Source organism: Odontesthes bonariensis, chromosome 11, assembly GCF_027942865.1.
Source record: "Odontesthes bonariensis isolate fOdoBon6 chromosome 11, fOdoBon6.hap1, whole genome shotgun sequence".
In the NCBI taxonomy this organism is placed as follows: Eukaryota; Metazoa; Chordata; class Actinopteri; order Atheriniformes; family Atherinopsidae; genus Odontesthes; species Odontesthes bonariensis.
Genome location: NC_134516.1, coordinates 7,546,991 through 7,572,190, shown reverse-complemented (window position 1 = coordinate 7,572,190; position 25,200 = coordinate 7,546,991). Strand labels below are relative to the sequence as shown.

The following is a 25,200-nucleotide window of genomic DNA, read 5'->3' as shown; positions in this document are numbered from 1 at the left end:
GTGTGTGAGTGTAAGAGCAGGCAGGTTGAAACAAAAAGAGTAAATCTGTTTGAATTAAGTAGGCAACAAAACCCCTCGTATATCCTGCAATATAATGCAATAGATATTCAATTGTGTGATCTGGGTTTTGAACCCTCAGGACCAGTTCACTCTTCACAAAACTTACAAAGAAGCTGAAAGAATTATAAGTCAACCATGGCACACCATGTCATAGAGGCCCTTTACACAGTCTGGTACAGTTAAAATCCATCTTAATGTGAGAGTCTAGACTCTAGAGAATGGACTTTTCCTCCTTCAGCTTACACAGAGACACTGAAGAATCAAAGAGGCTGTGCTGAAGCCCGATCCTGAAAGCAGGGTAAACGGGTTCAGTGAATGTGGTGCTGAAGGTGTGGAGGTGGATCAGTGTCTTTGAGGAGACTCTGTAAAAGGACAGAGTGCCAGAGGGCCAGTCCAGAAACACCCCGACTCTGTTGGAGGTGGGAGGAGCAGGACGGATGTCTCTTCTCTCTTTGTTGTGAAAAGCAGAGTAAGTCTTTCCGTTGCAGTACAGAGTCCAGGACTGATTTTCCCCTCCAAGCAGGGAGCTAGCACTGTCTTTTTTCCTGTCGATTCCTTTGTAAGTCACTCCAATACACACCATCCCCTCCCATTCAACCTCCCAGTAACAACGCCCAGTCAGAGCGTCTTCACAGAGCAGCTGCTGGCAGAAGTCGAACCTCTCTGGATGGTCAGGATGTGGCTGCTGCTCTTGTATCTCTGACACCTTACTGTTGTCCTCAGACAGTTTCAGGTGTCTGTGTGCTGTGTTCGAATCCAGAGTGATGTCACAAGCGTCTGCAGTAACAAGACAAAAGCAGTGGAATCATAATGCTGGAACGTCGTTCTTTTTTTTTTTTTATGACATAGGTGAAAGCCACACTTACACTTCCTCAGTCCTGCTTGCAGAGTCCAGGCTCCACCACATTCCACTCTGTGGAGAAAACCCAATCTCAGAGAGAAAAATCCACTCAGATTATGCACATTTGCAGCCAAAAAAATCCAGAATTAAAGAGTCAGCACACCTTATAATATTGCTTTGTGTGGAAAGGAAGGGCTTTCAATGGTTGAATTTGAAAGTAAATGGTAATCTTGTCCTAACCGTGAAATTCTGATGCCTGAACCTCAACAGTGTCAGAGAATCAAAGTAAATACAACTGATGGGAAGCTGTGTTTCTGGGACAAAAATATGTTTCCAATCTAATTCGGCTATTCAAAAGTTAGCCACTGTGATCCTCTGTTTCTGCTCCCCTTGAATTCTGACTGATGATGCAACTCTCTTTAAATGTGATGTAAAAACTCTAAAACTCAGACCTGACAGAGTCCAGTCTGCGGTTTGGGTCCTTCAGTGCAGCCCTCAGCAGCTTCACTCCTGCGTCTCCTGGATGGTTGTAGCTCAGGTCCAGCTCTCTCAGATGGGAGGGGTTGGAGGTCACAGCTGAGTTTAGAGAAACGCAGCCTTCCTCTGTGATCAGACAGCCTGACAGGCTGCACACCAGCATGAGGAATGTTAGATAATCTGCATAGAGTCTTTAAACACGTCACACACTCTCAGAAAATAAAGTACAGAATTGTACCTTTAGGGATACGATGGATTGTCACGGGGGCAGTACCCTCAGAAGGTATAGTTTTGTACCCTTGTGGTTTGTAGCTTACAGAGACCAATCTTGTACCTCTGGTGGCAATTTTGTACCCTTATACTGAAGTAGCCTAACACAGACTGTCTATTGTACCCCAGCATGTAGAAAAAAAAGGTACATATATGTACCTTTTACCACTTGAGTACTGTGGAGGGGGCGTGGTGCATCAGGTGCAGAGGAGAGGTGGGAAGGGCTCAGAGGACAGTGGGAGGGGAGATGATTGGCACACCTGCACATCGTCCGCTAATCATTCTCCCCTTTATCAGTAGCGTACTGGTCCAGGCAGGGCAGGACCATGAGATGACCAGAACCAGAGACGGCAGAACAGACGAAAGCCAGAGACACGGAGAAGCCGGCGATCGTCTCCTGCATTCTGCCTTGTAGCCTCGGTCATCGTCAATAAAAGATTAACACTTAAGAAGTGGTCTCTGTGTGTGTGTTGGGAGAACCCACGGTGGCAACCAGAACTGCCACACTGGCGCCCAACTTAACCCAACACACAGGATGACAGAACCGCAACAACCAGTGAACACGTTGGCAGAAATGCTAACCGAAATAGCCAAGATGAGCCACGACCAGGCCGCCGCGACCAGGCAGCACCTGGCAGCGCTGCCTACACAGGCGGAAAAGTAGACACGACTGCTGGAGGCGATGTTGTCCCAGGCGGGGGCAAGCGCAACGGGCCCCTCGCTCTCAGGAATGACTGTCCGCAAAATGACAGCAGAGGATGATCCACAGTCATTCCTGGAGATGTTCCGAGGCGACAGCGACGGCGTGTGGCTGGCCCGCGGCGGAGTGGGCGGTACGCTTGCTGCCAGTGTTGTCGGGGGAGGCACAGACGGCGAAGCTCTGCCTGCCGGCCACTCCCATGACCAAGCGCCGGAGGTTCGCCCTGACGCGGCGTTAACGTACCCACACTTTTCATTACGGAGCGACAGGTTGTACAGAGTGAGTCGTGACACTCAGACTGAGGAGATAATTACCCAGTTGCTGGTACCGAAAAGCCAGCGGGAAATGGTTTTCCAGGCGGCTCACTACAACCCGATGGCTGGGCATATGGGGTATGAAAAGACACTGAACCGTGTAATGGCCCGATTCTATTGGCCAGGCATTAGAGCGCACGTTCGCCGCTGGTGTGCGTCCTGCGCTGAATGCCAGTTGGTTAACCAACCGGCCATCCCGAGAGCGCCGTTGCGCCCGTTACCACTGATTGAGGTCCCGTTTGAACGGATCGGGATGGACCTCATCGGGCCATTTCACCGGAGCACACGTGGATACCGATTTGTGTTAGTCCTCGTGGATTACGCAACCCGACATCCAGAGGCAGTGCCGCTGCGCACCATCTACGCAAAGAGCGTGGCGCAAGCGCTGTTTCAGGTTATCTCCCGAGTCGGGATCCCCAAAGAGATCCTAACTGACCAAGGCACCCAGTTTATGGTCACGAACACTGAGGGAACTTTACGGATTATTGGGCATCAAGTCTATTCAAACCAGTGTTTACCACCCGCAAACTGACGGCCTCGTCGAGCGCCTAAATAAGACTTTGAAGTCCATGGTCCGTAAGTTTATGCACGATGATAAGCCAAATTGGGATAGGTGGCTAGATCCTCTGCTGTTTGCAGTGCACGAGGTTCCCCAGGCCTCCACGGGATTTTCTCCCTTTGAACTGCTGTTTGGCAGGAAACCACGTGGGGTTTTGGACCTGGTAAAAGAAAGCTGGGAGGAAGGTCCGAGCCCCAGCAAAAACGAAGTTCAGTACGTCCTGGACCTGAGAGCAAAACTCCACACACTGGGTCAGTTATCACGGGCCCAGGAACGTCAGCAGTGGCTGTACAACATAGGATCGAGGCTGAGACAATTTGCACCGGGAGATAAAGTGCTTGTGTTACTCCCAACTTGTAACTCCAAATTACTCGCCAAGTGGCAAGGGCCCTTTGTGGTCACACGGCCAGTGGGTGATGTTGACTGTGAGCTTGTGCGATCTGACAGAGGAGGTGCGACACAGATTTACCACCTCAATGGGCGTAATAGAAGAGTCCAACAGTGCCTGGTGTAGTCCCATCCTTCTTGTAGTCAAGAAGGATGGGACTATTCGGTTCTGTGTGGACTATCGCAAGGTGAAGGATGTTTCACAGTTGATGCCTATCCTATGCCCCGGGTCCACGAACTCCTGGACCGCCTTGGCACAGCTCGATTTTTTACGACGCTGGATTTGACCAAAGGCTACTGGCAAATTCCCCTATCTCCAGAGTCTAAGGAAAAAACGGCCTTCTCCACTCCAAACCAGAGACACGGAGAAGCCGGCGATCGTCTGCTGCATTCTGCCTTGTAGCCTCGGTCATCGTCAATAAAAGATTAACACTTAAGAAGTGGTCTCTGTGTGTGTGTTGGGAGAACCCACGGTGGCAACCAGAACTGCCACAAGTACATATATGTACCTTTTACCACTTGAGTACATATAGGTACCTTTAGGTCCAATAATTAACCCTAGGGGGTACATTAGTATAGATTGTACCTCATGGTTAGGGTTGCCAACTCCCCGAAAAATAAATAAGGGACACCTCATTAGAAGGGTCGGCCGAAACCGATTGCCTTCACCCTTCCTGGCCTGGAAATTTTTTTTTAACTATTTGACTCGAACCTGAATTGAATTAGATGCATATTTTTGAGTGACATGAACACATGGAAAACAAATTATTATCCAGCAATTCACTTTAATATAAAATAAAAAATTAACTGAATAAAATAAGTATCTTTCTTAAAGGAGAAGTTATTTGTTTTTTTTTACCTGTGTCTTTATTTCACCAATACTTTAAGACGAATGAATGAAAAAATGTTTTTCCCCCTGTTTGAGTAAAGTACTATTGCACTGTTAGCTCATAGTTGCCGTGTTGTTGTTATTTTGTAGCAGAGTGGTGCAAAAAGTCTACATCTCTGTTCATCATTAAGTGGTTTCAGAGTTACATGGTTCTGTAAAAGCATTCAGAAAACAATACAGCAATGTACTTGTTACAGCCATTTGGATGGTTTTTATGTTTTGGCCTACTAAGGTAACATTTGGGTTATGTATGACATATGTGGTATGAAATATTTAGTTGTTATGGAAAATGTGGAATGCTTATGCCTGGATTATGATTTAGTTTTGTTATTAGGTTAATTGCTTTAAGTATGACGATCACCATTGGGTGACGTCATTGGGTCAAAAGTCATTATATCAGGGTTTTTTTGAGTTGGTTTGGTGGATGGGAAATGCAGACCGGGCTGTCATACTATTTTCGACCGTACTTACTTAATGTTGTTACATTTTCATCATCTTTTCGTTTAGTTTGGACTGTTAGCTTATTTTGACTGCACTTTCATTCATCACTTGTTATCATCCTGGACGCAATAAATTATTTTCTACAACAAAAGGAGTGCGCGTTTGATCCCAGCCGAGTCCCAGTGTTTCTCCATTCCTTGGAACTTTGGAAAAAATTGGACCTAACAAAGTCGAAAATAATTAAGGATCTGGAAAACTGGAACTGTGGATTAAACTACTTCGACACCTGAAACCCGATGAAGCTCATCAACCGTGAGTAGTGCGCTTTTAAAGCAACTTCGGCCGCCGTGCCAATTGTTTACGCGGAAGCAAACAAACAAAGTGTTGGATGGTGCGTAAAGTGATGCTGGATGCTTGTAGCGCTTGGCACTGAGCTTGTAAAGTGCAAAAATGGATGAACAAAATGTGGACGATGTACAAGAAACTGTTGAGCAAGAAAAGCAATTATACCAGTTGATTAAAAGTCGGCGTGGAAAGTTGAGCGTGTTAACCAGGAAGCGCAACGAAATAAATGCACTAATTGAAGCCGGTGATACCACAGAGGAGGTTAACCAAGTACTTTCCAGTTTTGTTGCTTTTTTGGATGATTTTGGTCAAGTGCATAAACAAGTGCAATCTTTATTGAGTGAAGATGAAAGAGACGATGATCACAATGACTGGTATCAACCCAAAGTGGCGAGCTTCTCAGATTTTGTTAAAGGAGTGGAAATGTGGTTGAACAACGACGAAGTGAAAGAAACTGATGATGTGGGGGAAAAAATGAATGTTGGTGAATCAGAACAGCAATCTGGCGTAGCTCATGAACACGACACCTCGGTCTCCCCACATGACAGCGTCTCTCAAGTGGCAATAAAAAAGTCGCCAAGCGTAGCCTCTAGTCGGGGCAGTAACGTTTCCAAAGCGCTCTCTGACACTCGCGTAGAACGCGCTCAATTAAGGGCTCAGACTGATGCACTTGACAAAGAGCTTGAGCTGGAAATGCAAGAACTAAAAATAAAATCTGCAAAAAAGAAGCACCAGCTAGAAACTAAAATGGCACAGGCCGACGCAAAAATACAAGTCCTTCAGGAATATGAAATGCCCGCTGCTCATTTCATAACTCCGTCTGGTACCTCATCCGAATACATAATTCCCACAATCAAAGGAAAAGTTAAAGCACAACAATTTCCCTTTCACGGCACCACAAGCAAAGTCAAACTCAGTTTCAGTCCAACAGGTAAAGCAGGACAAAGCTCAACATCGTTAAATGCCACAAAACAAATGCCTGCCCAAAAGGCGCAAAATAAATCACCAAGGGACACCAACTTTCTCGAGGTGATGGAAAAACAAAATGAAATAACAGAAATGCTTGCAAAACAAAACATGTTAGCACAGTTACCACAACAAGAAATTCCTGTCTTCCGTGGCGACCCACTTCAGTACAAAACATTTATAAGATCATTTGAGCAAACCATTGAAACCAAAACTGACAATATGCAACAAAGGCTTTACTACTTGGAACAGTACACATCTGGAGAGGCAAGGAACCTGGTAAGGAGCTGCTACCACTTACCACCGGACCAAGGCTATCAGGAGGCCAAAGAACAACTGCAATGGCATTTCGGAAATGAAATAAAAATTTCATCTGCTTTCCTGGATAAGGCATTGGCCTGGCCTAACATCAAGGCAGAGGATGCATCAGCTCTGAAGTCATATGCAATCTTCCTCAAAACGTGCCACAATACCATGCAAGAAATGAATTTCACCATGGACCTGGAAACACCATCCAATTTAAAAATTATTGTCTCCAAGCTACCATTCAAGCTCAGAGAGAGATGGCGCACTGTTGTCAGCAGTATTTACGACAGACATAAACAAAGAGTATCCTTCAAAGATTTACTGGCATATATTGACAAACAGGCACGCATTATGCTGCATCCAGTTTTCGGAGAGCTACAAACCACACCTGACTCAAAACAAAGGAAAGTGCCCGCAAAAACAAACAAAACAAGCAGTTTTGCTACAGCTGCTACACCAACACCTGGACAAACAAGAGGGCATCCACCAAGTAAACAAAAAAACCCAAATGCACTCACAAAACCATGTCTGTTCTGTAACAAAGCCCACCTCATGACTATGTGCGAAAGTTTCAAAACAAAACCAAATAACGAAAAAGTACAGTTCATGAAAGATAATGGATTATGCTTTGGATGTGCGCAAAAGGGACATCTAAGTAAGGATTGTCAGCATCGCCTGCAATGTGAAACTTGTAACCGAATGCACCCAACCATCTTGCACATACCAATCAAAGGAAATCAAAGTGAACCTCAAAATGAAGAAAATGTCTTGTCAATGGCAACAGGGAGCAATACTGGGGCCAGAAAGTGTGCTCTTGCAATTGTGCCTGTTAAAGTTAAGATGGAACATGGAACAAAGTGTGTGGAGACATATGCTTTTTTGGATCCAGGGAGCTCTGCAACCTTTTGCACAGAGGACCTTGCCAAACAACTTGCTGCCCCTGGGAAAAGAACAGAAATTATTTTAAGAACAATGGGCCAAGAAAAAACATTGTCTACATTCAAAATCACTGGCATGGAAGTAGCAGCACTGGACAGCAACACTTACCTGAGACTCTCTGATGTTTTTACACAAAATCAAATCCCTGTAACACATGATGATATTCCAAAACAAAACGACATAAGGAAATGGTCGTATCTGGAGGAGGTTGACATCAAGTCTATTGACGCCAGCATTGGGCTGCTCATAGGTGTCAATGCTCCAAAAGCATTAGAACCATGGAAAATTATCAACAGCGTTGGCAGTGGCCCCTACGCTGTAAGAACACAACTAGGCTGGGTTATGAATGGCCCACTCGGTTCTGATGGTAGCCCAAACAGTTCCTACACAACCAATAGGATATCTGTGGAAGGCCTGGAAAATCTTTTGATGAAGCATTACAACGAAGATTTCATAGAACATCAATATGAAAAGAATGAGCTGTCAAGAGAGGATAAGCAGTTTTTGGAAATTGCTAATGAGTCTGCTGAACTCAAAAGTGGTCACTACCATCTCAAGCTGCCATTTCGCAACACAAGTGTGAACATGCCCAACAACAGGCAGATAGCACATCAAAGGGCTCAGTATTTGGCAAAAAAATTTGAAAAGAATGCCGAATTCTTTAACGAGTATAAGGCCTTTATGAGTGAGGTGCTAGCAAAAGGACAGGGTGAAATTGTCCCTGCAAGTGAGCTGCAGACTGCAACTGGCAAGGTGTGGTACCTGCCACACCATGGCGTATATCACCCACGCAAACACAAACTGCGTGTAGTTTTTGACTGTGCAGCATCCTATAGTGGAACCTCTTTGAATAAGGAGCTCCTACAAGGCCCCGATCTGACCAACACCCTCCTAGGTGCGTTGCTCCGCTTTCGCCTAGGCCCTGTAGCCTTCATGACGGACATTGAGGGAATGTTCCACCAGGTGCGTGTAGCAAAGGAGCATGTCAACTTCCTACGTTTCCTCTGGTGGCCTGATGGAGACTTATCCAAAGATCTTGTGGAGCATAGGATGTTGGTGCATATTTTTGGTGCTGTGTCATCACCTAGCTGTGCAACATACGCCCTGCAGAAAACTGCTAATGACCACCAGCTTGAATATGCAGAGGAAGTCACAGGCACAGTAATGCACAACTTTTATGTGGACGACTGCCTCAAAGCAGTCATCGGCACAGAGCAAGCACTGTCTCTCCTGCACCAGCTGCGTGAATTATGCGCAAAAGGAGGCTTCTACCTCAACAAGTGGGTTAGTAATGACCGAAAAGTTCTGGCTGCAATCCCTGAAAGGGACCGAGCAAAAGAAGTGCAGACATTGGATCTGAGCAGCAAGGAACAACTCCCAATGGAAAGAGCACTCGGAACCCAATGGAACGTGGAAAGCGATCAATTTACATTTAGCATAGCCATCAAATCGCATCAGCTGACCAGAAGGGGACTTCTTTCTGTTGTCTGCTCCATCTATGACCCCCTCGGCTTCCTAGCTCCCGTTACACTCGTGGCAAAGCAGATCCTTCAAAGCTTATCCAAACTGAAGCTGAGCTGGGATGAGAGAATCCCAAAAGAAACTGCACTTGAATGGGAAAGTTGGCATAGTGCACTTCACCTTTTAGGCAATCTGGGTGTTGGCAGAAGCTTTATTCCTTTAGGCTTTGGCAAAATTACATCAGCACAGCTACACCACTTTTGTGATGCTAGTGAGGTGGGATATGGCGCCGTATCCTACCTTAAGGTCACAAATGATGCTGGTAACGTCCATGTGTCCTTTGCCTTCGGGAAAGCTAGAGTGGCACCTATGAAGCCCACAACTATCCCCAGAATGGAGCTGGCGGCAGCAGTCCTGGCTGCACGTCTGGACCGTATGCTGAGAACTGAGCTGCACTTGTCACTATCAGATTCAGTCCTTTGGACAGACAGTATGACTGTTTTGCAGTACATTGCCAATAGTACAAAACGGTTCAAGACATACGTGGCAAATCGCGTATCTCAAATTCACTCTCTGACAAAAGTGGAACAATGGAGGCACATCTCTTCAAAGGAGAATCCGGCTGATGTAGCTTCACGTGGCTTGTCAGCCAAAGCCTTTCTCCAGTGCCAAATGTGGTTGACTGGACCACGCTTTCTTCGAACCCCCACACAATGGCCTGAAATGATTGGAAACATACATACCATCTCAGAGAACGATCCTGAAGTAAAGGAGGAAGCTTCTGTTTACGCCACAGCAGTCTCATCCATGGAATCATGCCCAACTACTAAACTGCTTTCGTATTTCTCGAGGTGGTCTGACCTAAAACGTGCAGTTGCATGGATTTTGAAGATTAAAGACACACTTAAGCAAAGGTGTGATGAAAAGAAAAAGGCCAATGAAAACAAACCAGCTGGTCACAAAAGGAAAATGGAAAAAACAACTTACCTGCTAACAGTGGATGACTTTGAAAAGGCTGAGCAAGCCATAGTCAGTTATGTACAAAGGCAACACTTCTCTGAGGAGATGTCACTCTTGAGCGATGGAAAAGCTATCAAAAAGGCAAGCACTTTGTACAAACTGGATCCTGTGATGGAGGACGGCATCCTTAGAGTTGGTGGTAGACTGAGCAAGTCTGCGCTACCTGAAGAGGCAAAACATCCTGCCATCTTGCCTAAGAACAGTTACATCTCTAAGCTCATTCTTCGCTGCATTCATGAGAGGGTGGGGCACAGTGGGAAGAACCATATGCTCTCCACTCTGCGCAGGCAGTTTTGGATCCCTCACGCCAATGCATTGGCAAGGAAGATCATTGGAGAATGTGTGACATGCCGCCGCTCACGCCAAAGTCCCGGGCAACAAAAAATGGCCGACCTACCACCCGATCGCCTAGTCATGGACCTCCCTCCATTCACTCATGTAGGCATGGATTACTTCGGACCTATTGAGGTCAAAAGAGGAAGGAGCACTGTAAAAAGATATGGAGCGATCTTCACATGTTTAACATCCCGTGCTGTTCATCTTGAAGTGGCCCACACACTTGATACTGATTCCTGCATTAATGCCATAAGAAGGCTCATTTGTAGGAGGGGGCAAGTCAAAGCCATTAGATCTGACAATGGAACTAACTTCATAAGTGCGCAGCGTGAATTGAGACAAGCAATAAAAAACTTGAATCAAGATAAAATCCATACCACACTCGCACACGAAGGAATACAGTGGAGCTTTAACCCGCCTCATGGAGCACACCATGGCGGAGTATGGGAGCGTTTGGTGCAGCAAGCTAAAAGGATCCTTTGTTCCATCACCAAGCAGCAAATGATTGATGATGAAACCCTCCAAACAGTATTCTGTGAGGTTGAAGCAATGCTAAATGACAGGCCAATTACACCCTCTAGCGATGATGCAAATGATCTTGAAGCACTCACACCCAATCACCTCTTACTTTTAAAAGGAAAACCCATCATCCCTCCTGGTTTGTTTAGCAAACATGACTCCTATGGAAAAAGACGCTGGAAACAAGTTCAGTATCTCAGTGACCTCTTTTGGAAGAGATGGATAAAAGAATATCTCCCCCACTTGCAAAAGCGCCAGAAATGGAACAGGCCCCGTAGAAACTTCTCTGTGGGAGATTTAGTTCTCTTGGTAGAAGAGTGTGCCCCAAGAAATACATGGCCCCTAGGGCGCATCACTGAAACAATAAAGGATGCCAAAGGCTTTGTGCGCAAAGTACGGGTTAGAACCCAAAGCAATGAATTGGAAAGGCCCATAACTAAGTTGTGCCTTTTACTGGAATCTGACTGAACCAAGAAGCTTCTCTCTCTCTCTCTTTTTTCGTTTCTTTGTTTTCCTGGAAATGGGTTATTTACTTAATGAAAAGTATGTAATATTGAAATGGAATGAATTTACCTTTTCTGAGTATACTTAAAGGTCTTATGACTGGTTTGCTACAGTGTTATTACATGTTATTGAAGTATAAGGTTTGCTGAAAGCATTGGTGCATAAAAAATAACATATGTGAATTCCTAGGTAATGAACATGATTTATGATGGACAATTGATGGACATTCTGTGTTGAGAAACTTTTGCTTTTTGCATTTTTTGGACCTCTTTTGTCTGAAGACCTTTTTTTCTCATGGACTTTGAAAACACACACACGCACGCAAGAAAAGAAAAGAAATGGACATTGATATACACTATTGAAGTGGACTTTGGGAATGGGCTGATGGGTATGTGATGCTATTGCTGATGCTATGTGAATTCTGAGCAATGTGTGGTTAATGTGCTTTGACTTTTTGTAGATGGCTGCTCCGTGAATGAGTTGGTAATTTTGTTTGTTCAAAATTAGGGGCCGGTATGTTACAGCCATTTGGATGGTTTTTATGTTTTGGCCTACTAAGGTAACATTTGGGTTATGTATGACATATGTGGTATGAAATATTTAGTTGTTATGGAAAATGTGGAATGCTTATGCCTGGATTATGATTTAGTTTTGTTATTAGGTTAATTGCTTTAAGTATGACGATCACCATTGGGTGACGTCATTGGGTCAAAAGTCATTATATCAGGGTTTTTTTGAGTTGGTTTGGTGGATGGGAAATGCAGACCGGGCTGTCATACTATTTTCGACCGTACTTACTTAATGTTGTTACATTTTCATCATCTTTTCGTTTAGTTTGGACTGTTAGCTTATTTTGACTGCACTTTCATTCATCACTTGTTATCATCCTGGACGCAATAAATTATTTTCTACAACAAAAGGAGTGCGCGTTTGATCCCAGCCGAGTCCCAGTGTTTCTCCATTCCTTGGAACTTTGGAAAAAATTGGACCTAACAGTACTGATATTAGAAAATGTAGTTTGTACTTTTAAAAGTAAGTTCTTCAGTACTTTAACTTGAGTAAAATTTTTAGCGACTTTTACTTGTAGTTGAGTAAGATTTGACCATGAGTATCAATACTTTGACTCAATTATTGGAGTTGAGTACTTTGTCTCCCACTGCTTAAAGTAGTGTTGGCGTCTGCGTAACTGCCATATATGCTGCTTTGTTGTCTTCCGCTATCTTCTCAGTAACTCCTCGACCAATGGGATGAGTGTATTCTCGTGTGTGAATATGCTGTCAGCTCATTGGTCACAGAGCAGGACAGGGCCTGGGAAAAATTTACCGTATATTTTCATATAAAGCCCCGTTTTTCATTTCCATTGGCATGATACTGCCTATTTTTGGATTCTCACAGTAATACGGGACAAAGTGCGTCCCTTTTCAGTTCAATACGGGACGGATGCTTTTGTTTCTAAATACGGGACGATTCCGTTTTTCAAGGGACGGTTGGCAACCCTACTCATGGTACAAAAAAGGACTCGTACTGTCCCTCTATTTCTGAGAGTGTACAATTCACTCTTTACCGTAGAATAAACAAGTAACTATTTTTAAAAATGTAAAACCTGAGAGATTCCAGTCTACATTGTGGACTCTGCAGTCCATCAGAAAGCTGCTTCACTCCTGAATCCTTCAGGTCGTTGTTACTGAGGTCCAGCTCTGTCAGACTGGAGGACTGGGAGAGAATCGAGGACAGGGCTTTACAGCTTCTCTTTGAGAGGTTACAGCCACTCAGCCTGAAGGAACAATGAAAAAACAGAAAAGATTATCTTCTCCAATTATAAATGTATAACAAAGTCTGAGATATGTGAACTTACAGAGCTTTGTTGGAGGCTTTGACCACTGGCAGCAGCCTCAGAAGAGCCTCCTCTGAAGCAGAGTACTTCTTCAGGTCAAACACATCCAGATGTTTTCCTGATGACAGTAAGATGAAGACCAGAGCTGACCAATGAGCAGGAGACAGTTCATCTGTGGAGAGACTTCCTGAACTCAGGGCCTGTTGGATCTCCTCCACCAGAGAACGATCATTCAGTTCATTCAGACAGTGGAACAGATTGATGCTTCTCTCTGCAGACAGTTTCTTTCTGATCTTCTTCTTGATGTAATCAACTGTTTTCTGATTGGTCTGTGAGCTATTTCCTGTCTGTGTCAGCAGGCCTCGTAGGAGCCTCTGATTGGTCTGCAGGGAAAGACCCAGGAGGAAGCGGAGGAACAGGTCCAGGTGTCCATTTGGACTCTCTAAGGCCTTGTCCACAGCACTCTGGTAGAAGAGAGTCTCTCTCAGTGTTTCAGACTTCTTAGACTTTGATGGTTCTTCCATCAGGTTGAGTCCAGAGTTGATGAAGGTCAGACGGACATGAAGAGCAGCCAGAAACTCCTGAACACTCAGATGGATGAAGCAGAACACCTTCTCCTGGTACAGCCCTCTCTCTTCTCTAAAGATCTGTGTGAACACTCCTGAGTACACTGAGGCTGCTGAGATATCGATGCCACACTCTGTCAGGTCTGATTCATAGAAGATCAGGTTTCCTTTCTGCAGCTGCTCAAAAGCCAGTTTTCCCAGAGACTCGATCATCTTCCTGCTCTCTGGACTCCAGTGTGGATCTGTCGCAGCTCCTCCTTCATACTTGAGCTTCTTCACTTTGGCCTGAACCACCAGGAAGTGGATGTACATCTCAGTCAGGGTGCTGGGCAGCTCTGCTCCCTCTCTGGTTTCCAACACATCCTCCAGAACTGTAGCAGTGATCCAGCAGAAGACTGGGATGTGGCACATGATGTGGAGGCTTCGTGATGTCTCAATGAGGGAGATGATCCTGCTGGCCTGCTTCCTTTTTCTGAATCTCTTCCTGAAGTACTCCTCCTTCTGTGGGTCAGTGAACCCTCTGACCTCTGTCACCATGCCAACATAGCCAGCAGGGATCTGATTGGCTGCTGCGGGTCGTGTGGTTATCCAGAGGCGAGCAGAGGGAAGCAGCTCCCCCCTGATGAGGTTTGTCAGCAGCACATCCACTGAGGTGGGCTCTGTAGCATCAGTCAGGGGCTCCTTGCTGTGGAAGTCCAGAGGAAGTCGACACTCATCCAGACCGTCAAAGATGAACACAACCTGGAACTGTTCAAAGCTGCAGATTCCTGCTGCTTTGGTCTCAGTAAAGAAGTGATGAACAAGTTCCACCAAGCTGAACTTTCTCTCTTTCAGCACATTCAGCTCTCTGAAAGTGAATGGAAACATGAAGTGGATGTCCTGGTTGGCTTTGCCTTCAGCCCAGTCCAGAGTGAACTTCTGTGTTAAGACTGTTTTCCCAATGCCAGCCACTCCCTTTGTCATCACTGTTCTGATTGGTTCATCTCTTCCAGGTGGGCCTTTAAAGATGTCTTCTTGTCTGATGGATGTTTCTGCTCTGCCTGCTTTCCTGGATGCTGCTTCAATCTGTCTGACCTCATGTTCATCATTGACCTCTCCGCTCCCTCCCTCTGTGATGTAGAGCTCTGTGTAGATCTGATTCAGAAGGGTTGGCTTTCCTGCTTTAGGAATCCCCTCAAACACACACTGGAACTTATTTTTGAGGTTGGATTTCAGTTTTTGTTGGCACAGTGGAGCAACAGTCTCTGAAAAGATGAGCAACAAAGATGATATGTTAAGATGTAAAAAGAATCCGTGAAGCCACAACAATTTAGTAAGTTGTCTTACTGCTGTACAACAAGTCAGCCAGCCGCTGATGCCTCATTGTCTTCAGGAAATGCAGCGTGATCTTCAGAAACGCCTCTCTGCTGCTCGTCTTTTGCTTCTCATCTGCACCCTCCAACTCCTCTTCTTTCATCTGACTGGCACAACCCGGCTTTAGAACCACCAGGAACCTCTTCAGCTCAGTTTTCACAAAAGCAACAATGTTCTCCTCAAGAAGCTAAAAGAATCATAATGCACAAAGAAATCCAGCTGTTACATGATGACCCATAACCCACTGGGACATTCTGTGTCAAATCAGTTGAGCAGAACCTTTTATCCTGACAGAATTGAAATATTTAAATGCTTTGATATTGATATGATATTTAAATGTTTGAATGCACATTAATATAACCGTAACTCATGTAGTTTTGCATGTACTCTTATTATATTTCAGAGGAGAGTCAAATAATAATTACAACATTTGTGGCAAACGTTTAAAAAAAGGACGAATCACCACAAATTCAATGACCACAATACAAGATTGTTTTACAGCACATAGAAAATATAACAGATTTGACTTTTTTAATTTCTCACTGTCTTTTGCCCATGTCTGAATTCTTTGATCTGACAGAAATCCTGATTAAAATGTGTGAAACTGACAATAATCTTTTAGAAAAAGTCATGAAGTTGCTCAATAATTAGACCAAATAGTGATTCTGACCCACTTTTCTGTAAAAGTAGCTTTAACTTTTATGAATAATTTCAGCACTCCTGTAAGATTTGGGATTTCTTTATCACTTAGTTTCATCTCCTAGTAAAAATAATAGTGACAATGCTGAACTAAAACGCAGTCATTGCACTGCTTTACTGAGATTATGTCAGAACTGTGTGGATCAGACTGCTTCCTTTTCACTCAGTGTTATCAGCAGTGAAAGCTGCCCTGTATGCAGAAACCTTGAAGGTGAGCTCCAGATCTGTTGCAGACTGGTCACTGAGCATCTCTGGCCTCTCCTGGTCAACTCTGAAGTAAGTACAAAGACACACAAGTGGTTAGTGCTTTTTTTTTCTCTTTTGAAAATCAGTTCTAAAAAATGGTTGTGCCCCTTAGTTCGTTATAAAAACACACCCATCTTTGATGTTAAGGGGTTGACCCATGGAGTTGTCACTCTTCATGGAGACGCTGGTCATTACTGAGGGGTCTTTCCTCTTAGGATATATCCTGGAACAAGCACAAAGGACAAAGAACAGAGACGATGAGCACTTAGGATGGACAAGTGTCACATTCTGAGTGACCAATCTAAGAACAGTTAACTTGTGTAATTTAAGTAATTTGATCGAGGGCAAGTGAACTTCTTTACTTGGTTTTCAAGAGGGAAGAAAATAAGTCTGATATTCTGAACAAAATACACATACAGGTATAAAACATCTTGAAGTCTTTTGTGATCCATCCTAGAAAATAATTAGGCACATAAGACAGTTCTTTATTAAAAACACACCCATCTTTGAAGTTGAGGGGTTGACCCATGGAGTTGTCACTCTTCATGGAGACACTGCTCATTACTGAGGGGTCTTTCCTCTCAGGATATATCCTGGAACAAGCACAAAGGATGAAGAACAGAGACGATGAGTACGTGGAGGTAATATAGGTGCCATGTTCTGAGTGACAAATCTTAGAACAGACACATTCTGTATCCTAAGGACTTAAATAAAGAGAATCTGGAGTCATTTACTTGTTTCTTGAAAACCAAGAAAATAAGTCCAGTTGCCAATTTTGAATAATCCATCCATCATCTTCCGCTTCTCCGGGGATCGGGTCGCGGGGGCAGCAGCTTGAGCAAAGAGACCCAGACGTCCCTGTCCCCGGCCACTTCCTCCAGCTCTTCTGGGGGGACCCCGAGGCGTTCCCAGGCCAGCCAAGAGACATAGTCTCTCCAACGTGTCCTGGGACTTCCCTGTGGCCTCCTCCCAGTGGGACGGGCCCGGAACACCTCACCAGGGAGGCGTCCAGGAGGCATCCTAACCAGATGCCCGAGCCACCTCATCTGACTCCTCTCGATGCGGAGGAGCAGCGGTTCTACTCCGAGCCCCTCCCGGATGACCGAGCTTCTCACCTTATCTCTAAGGGAGAGCCCAGATACCCTGCGGAGGAAACTCATTTCGGCCGCATGTATTCGCGATCTCGTTCTTTCGGTCACTACCCACAGCTCGTGACCCTAGGTGAGGGTAGGAACATAGATTGACCGGTAAATCGAGAGCTTGGCCTTCTGGCTCAGCTCCTTCTTCACCACGACGGGCCGGTGCAGAGCCCGCATCACTGCAGACGCCACACCGATCCGTCTGTCAATCTCCTGCTCCATTCGTCCCTCACTCGTGAACAAGACCCCGAGATATTTGAACTCCTCCACTTGGGGAAGGATCTCATTCCCGACCCGGAGAGAGCATTCCACCCTTTTCCGGCTGAGGACCATGGTCTCAGATTTGGAGGTGCTGATTCTCATCCCAGCCGCTTCACACTCGGCTGCGAACCGCTCCAGTGAGAGCTGAAGGTCACGGTCTGACGACGCCAACAGAACCACATCGTCCGCAAAAAGCAGAGACCCGATTCTGAGGTCGCCAAAACGGACCCCCTCAACGCCCTGGCTGCGCCTAGAAATCCTGTCCATAAAAATTATGAACAGAATCGGTGACAAAGGGCAGCCCTGACGGAGTCCAACCCTCACAGGAAACATGTCCGACTTACTGCCGGCAATACGGACCAAACTCTGACACCGGTCATACAGGGACCGAACAGCCTGTATCAAGGAGTCCGGCGCTCCATACTGCCAGAGCACCCCCCACAATAGTCCCCGAGGGACACGGTCGAACGCCTTCTCCAAGTCCACAAAACACATGTAGACCGTTTGGGCGAACTCCCATGCACCCTCCAGGATCCTTCCGAGGGTATAGAGCTGGTCCACTGTTCCATGGCCAGGACGAAAACCACACTGCACCTCCTGAATTCGAGATCCTCCTCTCCAGTACCCCCGAAAAGACCTTACCAGGGAGGCTGAGGAGTGTGATTTTTTTTTTCCCCTGTAGTTGGAGCACACCCCCCTTTTTAAAGAGGGGGACCACCACCCCGATCTGCCCTTCTAGAGACACTGTCCCCGATGTCCACGCGATGCTGCAGAGGCGTGTCAACCAAGACAGCCCTACAACATCCAGAGTCTTGAGGGACTCGGGACGGACCTCACAGACCCCACATCCGAGCTCCCCGACTCTGCTTCCGCATTGGAAGCATGTCAGTAGGATTGAGAAGGTCCTTGAAGTATTCTCCCCACGGACTCACAACGTCCCCAGTTGAGGTCAGCAGAGCCCCACCATAAACGGTGTTGACGATGCACCGCTCCCACCCCCCTGAGCCGCCGGACGGTGGACCAGAATCTCTTCGAGGCCATCTGGAAGTCGTTCTCCATGGCCTCACCGAACTCCTCCCAAGCCTGGGAGGGCTGGTAAGACCTTCAGTGCAGACAGTTCAGCTGATTGAAGGAAACAAGTCAGCTGTGCTGTTGCAGGGTTGGAACAAAACCTTGCACCCACACGGCCCTTTCATGGATCAGTTTGACACCCCTGCTGTAAGGCATTGGTGGTAACCACAAAATCACTTTGTGGCCATGTTTTGTCGTCGGCTCTCAAAATTTGTTTTAACTTGGACAGTTCTTTATAAAAACACACACCTATCTTTCATGTTGAGGGGTTGACCCATGGAGTTGTCACTCTTCATGGAGACGCTGCTCATTACTGAGGGGTCTTTCCTCTCAGGATATATCCTGGAATAAGCACAAAGGACAAAGAACAGAGACGATGAGCACCATGATCAGGACAACTGGAAATCTGCACCATTATAAAGAACTTTATAGCAGCGAATTTGCCCCGACTGTTTAATTCAGTGTCAAAATGTATAATCGGATCAACAGACAATTAAACCATAATCTTCTATCATGTGAGTTGGGTCTGTGATCAGAGTTACGAGGATGGGCTGCAGAGTGATCACTCTTCATGGACATACTGCTGGGTTCAGGGGGTTGCCGCCACAACAGGCACCGACCACCTTACGGCCACAGCTCCGGTCAGCCACCTCAACAATGGAGGCACAGAACATGGCCCATTCGGACTCAATGTCCCCCACCTCCCCCGGCACATGGTTGAAGCGCTGCTGGAGGTGGGAGTTAAAGCTTCTTCTGACAGGGGCTTCCGCCAGGCGTTCCCAGCAGACCCTCACAATACGTTTGGGCCTGCCAGGTCTCACCGGCTTCCTCCCCCACCAGCGGAGCCAACTCACCACCATGTGGTGATCAGTCCACCGGGGTAAACCCCAATGTACAGGAACACAGCCGGGGGGGCAATAAGTATACCCACACCTGCTCTGCGCCTCTCACCACGGGCAACTCCAGAGTGAAAGAGTCCAACCCCTCTCGAGGAGACTGGTTCCGGAGCCCAAGCCGTGCGTCGAGGTGAGTCCGACTATATTTAGCCGGAACCGCTCAGCCTCGCGCACCAGCTCAGGCTCCTTCCCCAGCAGAGAGGTGACATTCCACGCCCCAAGAGCCAGCTTCAGTAACCGAGGATCAGACCGCCAAGGTCTCCGCCTTTGGCTACTACCCAGCTCACACTGCACCCGACCCCCTTGGCACAAGCCCGGCCACTAGGCGCTCGCTGCCGGGCCCCGCCCCTGGGCCTGGCTCCAGGGGGAGGTCCCGGTGACCCGCATCAGGGCAAAGGAAGACGTTGTCCACATTTCACTTCCGTCATAGAGGGTCTTGTAAGATGTTCTTTGTCTGGTCCCTCTTCTTGGATCTGTCTGCCTTGGGTGACCCTACCAGGGGCTTAAAGCCCCAGGCAACATAGCTCCCAGACTCATTGGGGCACGCAAACCCCCCCACCACGATAAGGTGACAGCTCATGGGGTACGTTATTATTTTGACTAAATATGGATGTTGTTGGACTGTGGGAGACAGCCAGAGAACCTCATGAGAACCCATGTTGGAACAGGGAGAACATGCAAACTCCACACAGAAAGGCCACAATCAAGTTTTAAACCAGGAGGCTTGTTGCTGTAAGGCATTGGTGGTAACCACAAAATCACTTTGTGGCCATGTTTTGTAGTCGGCTCTCAAAAATTGTTTTAACTTGGACAGTTCTTTATAAAAACACACACCAATCTTTGAAGTTGAGGGGTTGACCCATGGAGTTGTCACTCTTCATGGAGACGCTGCTCATTACTGAGGGGTCTTTCCTCTTAGGATATATCCTGGAACAAGCACAAAGGACAAAGAACAGAGACGATGAGCACTTAGGATGGACAAGTGTCCCATTCTGAGTGACAAATATAAGAACGGTGAACTTGTGTAATTTAAAGGGATAGTTCGCCTCTTTTAACATGAAGCTGTATGACATCCCATATCAGCAACATCATTTCTGAACATCTTCTTACCCCCTGCTGCGTCCTGTGAGCAGAGTTCCAGCCTCGTTTTGGTGTTGATGAAGGTAGTCCGGCTAGTTGGCTGGGGTTTAAAAAATAAAGCGTTTTGCTTCTCAAAACAATATGCGTTCAACAGAGTAATACATTTGCATCACAAAATCATTCTCCAGGAAAAAGTCAGACCTCACAATCGCTTGGCCCTATTTTCTCTCCCTTCGTATCACTGCCTGCTGCCGCCTGCCGACAGCCGCGCCTGTTACAGTGTTTGCTGCTCTGAAGCAGGGGACTGCACGGTCTACACAGCAGGCAGTGATACGAAGGGAGAGAAAATAGGACCAAGCGATTGTGAGGTCTGACTTTTTCCTGGAGAACGATTTTGTGATGCAAATGTATTACTCTGTTGAACGCATATTGTTTTGAGAAGCAAAACGCTTTATTTTTTAAACCCCAGCCAACTAGCCGGACTACCTTCATCAACACCAAAACGAGGCTGGAACTCTGCTCACAGGACGCAGCAGGGGGTAAGAAGATGTTCATAAATGATGTTGCTAATATGGGATGTCATACAGCTTCATGTCAAAAGAGGCGAACTATCCCTTTAAGTCATTAGATCGAGGGCAACTGAACTTCTTTACTTGGTTTTCAAGAGGGAAGAAAATAAGTCTGATATTCTGAACGAAATACACATAAAGGTATAAAACCTCTTAAAGTCTTTTGTGATTCATCCTAGAAAATAATTATGCACATGGGACCGTTCTTTATTAAAAACACACCCATCTTTGATGTTGAGGGGTTGACCCATGGAGTTGTCACTCTTCATGGAGACACTGCTCATTACTGAGGGGTCTTTCCTCTCAGGATATATCCTGGAACAAGCACAAAGGATGAAGAACAGAGACGATGAGCACCATGATCAGGACAACTGAAATCTGCACCATTATAAAAAACTTTATAGCAGCGAATTTGCCCCGACTGTTTAATGTATAATCGGATCAACAGACAAATAAACCATAACCTTTTATCATGTGAGTTGGGTCCATCATCAGAGTTTCGAGGATGGGCTGCAGAGTGATCACTCTTCAGGGACATACTGCTGGGTTCAGGGGGCTCTGCTTCTTTTTGTGAAGACCTGATATAAACACAACATATGTTACAACCTCAACAATTAAAGAACTTTTTAATGTGAGTCACAGATTACTTTTGTTCACCTTGTTCCAACCATACAAGCTGTCTGGGTGTATGGAAAGTATTCTGCATCATTCTCAACATTCATTTAGATCCATTCATCAATGATCAAGAAGTTCTTTGATCATTTTAAAGATCAAACTGAATCTGACTTGTTTCACTGTATGAAATTCTTCTCTGACATAAAAAGAGTTCATGGTCACTGATTAGCTTGTATGAGGAAGAAGCTGTTCTCGTAACTGAGCTCTAAAACAATGAAGGCAGAGTTCACCTCTGTAGATAAACAGCTAAATTATGGGCGTAGCTCAATATAATTTTTCATAAAACTTCCTTTTGTTTTGTCACAAAGTTTAAAATATAACTGAACTGGCCCTGGCAGGATCTGTAGTGTGAATAACTTGTGTGCTGTTAGATGCATTTAGACCCTATATTTTACCAAAAGTAACAGTGCTTCTCTTTGAAAATATTCACTTATCAACATGTTTTCATTTAATTCAAAGTGAAAATACAAAAATACGTGCAGCCAAAATGCTCTAAGTTTGAAACTTGTCTTTGTCAGTGACAGAAAGGCCACATTTCTATGCTATTTATCAATATATTCATTGCTTCAAGTGATAGAAAATATAGGTTCTGACAAGTATATGTGATTAAACAGTACTTGACCAGAGGTCCGTTTCACGTAGCAGGTTTAGTGAAAACTCTGAGTAGGTTAACCCTGAAATGAGGGAAACCCTGAGTTTTCCGTTTCACAAAGGGAGGTAACTCAACCCCGAGAAAGAGGGGTAACTCTAGCCTGTTTCACAAAGAGAGGTAACTTAACCTCTCGGTCAGTTACCGGAGTAACAGACTCTCTGAACCTAACCTGGTCGGGACCAGGTTTTATTCAAGAAACCTTGAGTTTCTTTCTGTCTCCGCCCTCTTTCAGCCACGCACGCCATTTGATTTCCTCATTCATTCAGTCAGCAGAGCGAGTTCTTCCATCTCAGTTCTTCTACTTCTAGAAGTCCATTAGGCACAATAGGAGGCGACTTTTTTCACGAACATGTCCTTTTGACAATGATCCCGTGGATGAAGGTGCAGCATTACTGCGCAGAGAAATAAATATTCGTCGGAGATGGTTTTCAGACCGCGCAGAGATTTTTGCATTTACAGACAATTATCTTTTTGAGCGGCACCATCAGAATGTGTTGGGACAAAAGAAAAAAAAGACATAAAAGACCAATAAATATTTGTATGAATAGGCTTAAAAAAGACATATATAGGCCTATTATATTTTATAAAGGCACTCGTGTCTTGGGGGTGGATTCCCTCAGCCACTGGCCTCCCGTTAGAGGTGGCGGTGCTGGCCACCACCCGTTTTACGGGCATCTGCCTTCTTTCTGTTGGCTCAGTAGAAGTCTGTGTTAGTTTAAATAGGCTTAATTATTTAACAGAACATGATATAGATGATGACTCTAAATTGTCCTTCTGAGTGACTGTGAGTGTGTATGGTTGTTTGTCTCGTTTGTCTCTATGTGGCCCTGTGATGGACTGGCGGCCTGTCCAGGGTGTACCCCGCCTCTCGCCCATTGACCGCTGGGATAGGCTCCAGCCCCCCCGCGACCCGACTGACGGATTCAGCGGTATAGATAATGGATGGATGGATGATATAGATGAGAAGACATAGTTTATGTGTGAAAACAGCATTATGTTGGGAATAAAATAACTGCACAGTCAAATAGCCACTTAATATTTATTTTACAGTGTAAAACATGATCAAAATGAGGTACCTCCATGCCGAGGTCTCACCTGTTTGAACAATGTTTTTATATTTCATCTTAAGCTACCAAGAGCGCTTCTCCCCTGTGGGATTGCACCTAAATTAAATAAATGAATGGGCTACCATTCAAGCAGTTTCCCTGTAATATTATTGGGATTGCAAAGGACTACATTTAAACTTACACTTTTGCTGCTGCAGCGGTGTTGCACTTATTTCTAAAAACGTATTGAAACTCGCCGTATGAGCGCATTAAGATTTCCAATTCGAGGTTGGTGAAAAACGTAGCCCCTCCTCTTCCCCGTTGCCAAGGTGACTCGTCGAATCGGGGCTCCATTGATGCTGGCTTTTTAAAGTTGTGGTGCACGCGCTAAACTCAAGGTGAACTTACTCAGAGTTGATTAACCTCACTCAAATCAGCGTTTCTGGAACCGAAAACTCAGGGTTTTCTATCTCAGAGTAGATCAACTCAGAGATCAGGAATAGACTCAGAGTTGGTTGAACCTGCTACGTGAAACGGACCCCAGGTCTGAAGTCAGAAAGATGTTTCTCCAGGTCTCCTGAAGTAATTCAGTTCAAAACATCAGCGTCAGAGGGTAAACTCCAGCATTATCTAAAGTTCAACTGTTTACAGGCAGAAATAAACGACGGGCCGTATTGTTGACTGCTTTACCTTTTCATGTTGAAAACAACTTGGAGCCACACTGATCAGACCACAGCCTGAGAGAGAGAAAGAATCAGAAACACGATAAACCGAGAGTCTGTAGCAGTGTCACACTGCAAAAAGCCAGCTTTCAAAAACAAGAAAAAAAAGTACAAAAATTAGGTGTATTTTGCTTAAAAATAGCAAAATTATCTGCCAATGGAACAAGAAAATGTGGCTTGTCAAGATTTTTCAAAACAAGTACAAATATCTAATCTCAATTAACCCACAAATACCTTAGAATTAGTGTATTTTAACTAATAACAAGTACATTTTTCTTGATTCTAATTAAATACACGTGGCCTATTTTCTCAATATATTGTAAAATATTCTTGAATTAAGTAAATGCTAGAGCCATTATCTTGACATAGTGGTATGCACTAGGCCTTATATTTCTTGAAACCAGCTTGGAAACTGTTGATATTCTATCTTCAAGCATGTACTTACTCAAAACAGGTCATAAAATCTCAGTGACAAGCTGTAATATCTTATTTAGATAATTAAGGACAGAAACACCTAAAACAAGTGAAACAGTCTAACATAAAAACTTACTAAGAAGAACTATCTTATCAGACAAAAAATAAGCATGTCCCTTTGATCTGAGATATTTCTTTTTACTTAGATTTCACTTTTTGCAGTGCACCGGCGCTGTGAGGCTGCACACACAACATCAGAACTGTGTTAACACATTACTGCAAATTAAATGTGCAACATTTGGTCCTGAATTAGCTAAAGTAGGGCAGAAAGAAGCTTTGATTTCTGTTTATCAACTCAAAAAGTCAAAGATCCTGATCAGTACAAGCAGTAAAAATCGTGCGTGACACAAAAGTAATAAAACAACAGAGACGAGATGAGCAGGTTTTCAAAGAGAAGAAACGTCTATGATTAAATCTGACTTAATCAAAAAATTCAAACGAGTTATTCTCAAAGAAATTAAACATTGGAGACTGAAACAAGGAGATTTCGATAATTTTCTTACTTAAGTTTTTCCCTCGGATGTCATTTGTCTGCTCCGCAGTTCACATGCATCTCTGTGACGCTCCTGTTGGTATAAATGCT

At 45.0% G+C, this 25,200-nt stretch overlaps 1 protein-coding gene across 1 annotated transcript; it reads right to left on the bottom strand.

Annotated features, from left to right (window-relative positions):
- Positions 1-271: 271 nt before the first annotated feature.
- LOC142391179 (protein NLRC3-like) lies at positions 272-21,770 on the bottom strand. Its single transcript, XM_075476956.1, has 14 exons — positions 21,706-21,770; positions 21,513-21,626; positions 21,271-21,363; positions 20,234-20,326; positions 18,753-18,845; positions 16,533-16,625; positions 16,163-16,255; positions 15,991-16,057; positions 15,061-15,274; positions 13,190-14,978; positions 12,938-13,108; positions 1,354-1,527; positions 927-973; positions 272-837 (listed from the first exon to the last, which is right to left on the bottom strand). The coding sequence occupies exons 1-14, from the start codon at positions 21,768-21,770 to the stop codon at positions 272-274; spliced, it is 3,672 nt and encodes a 1,223-aa protein (XP_075333071.1).
- Between the last annotated feature and the right edge of the window lie 3,430 nt (positions 21,771-25,200).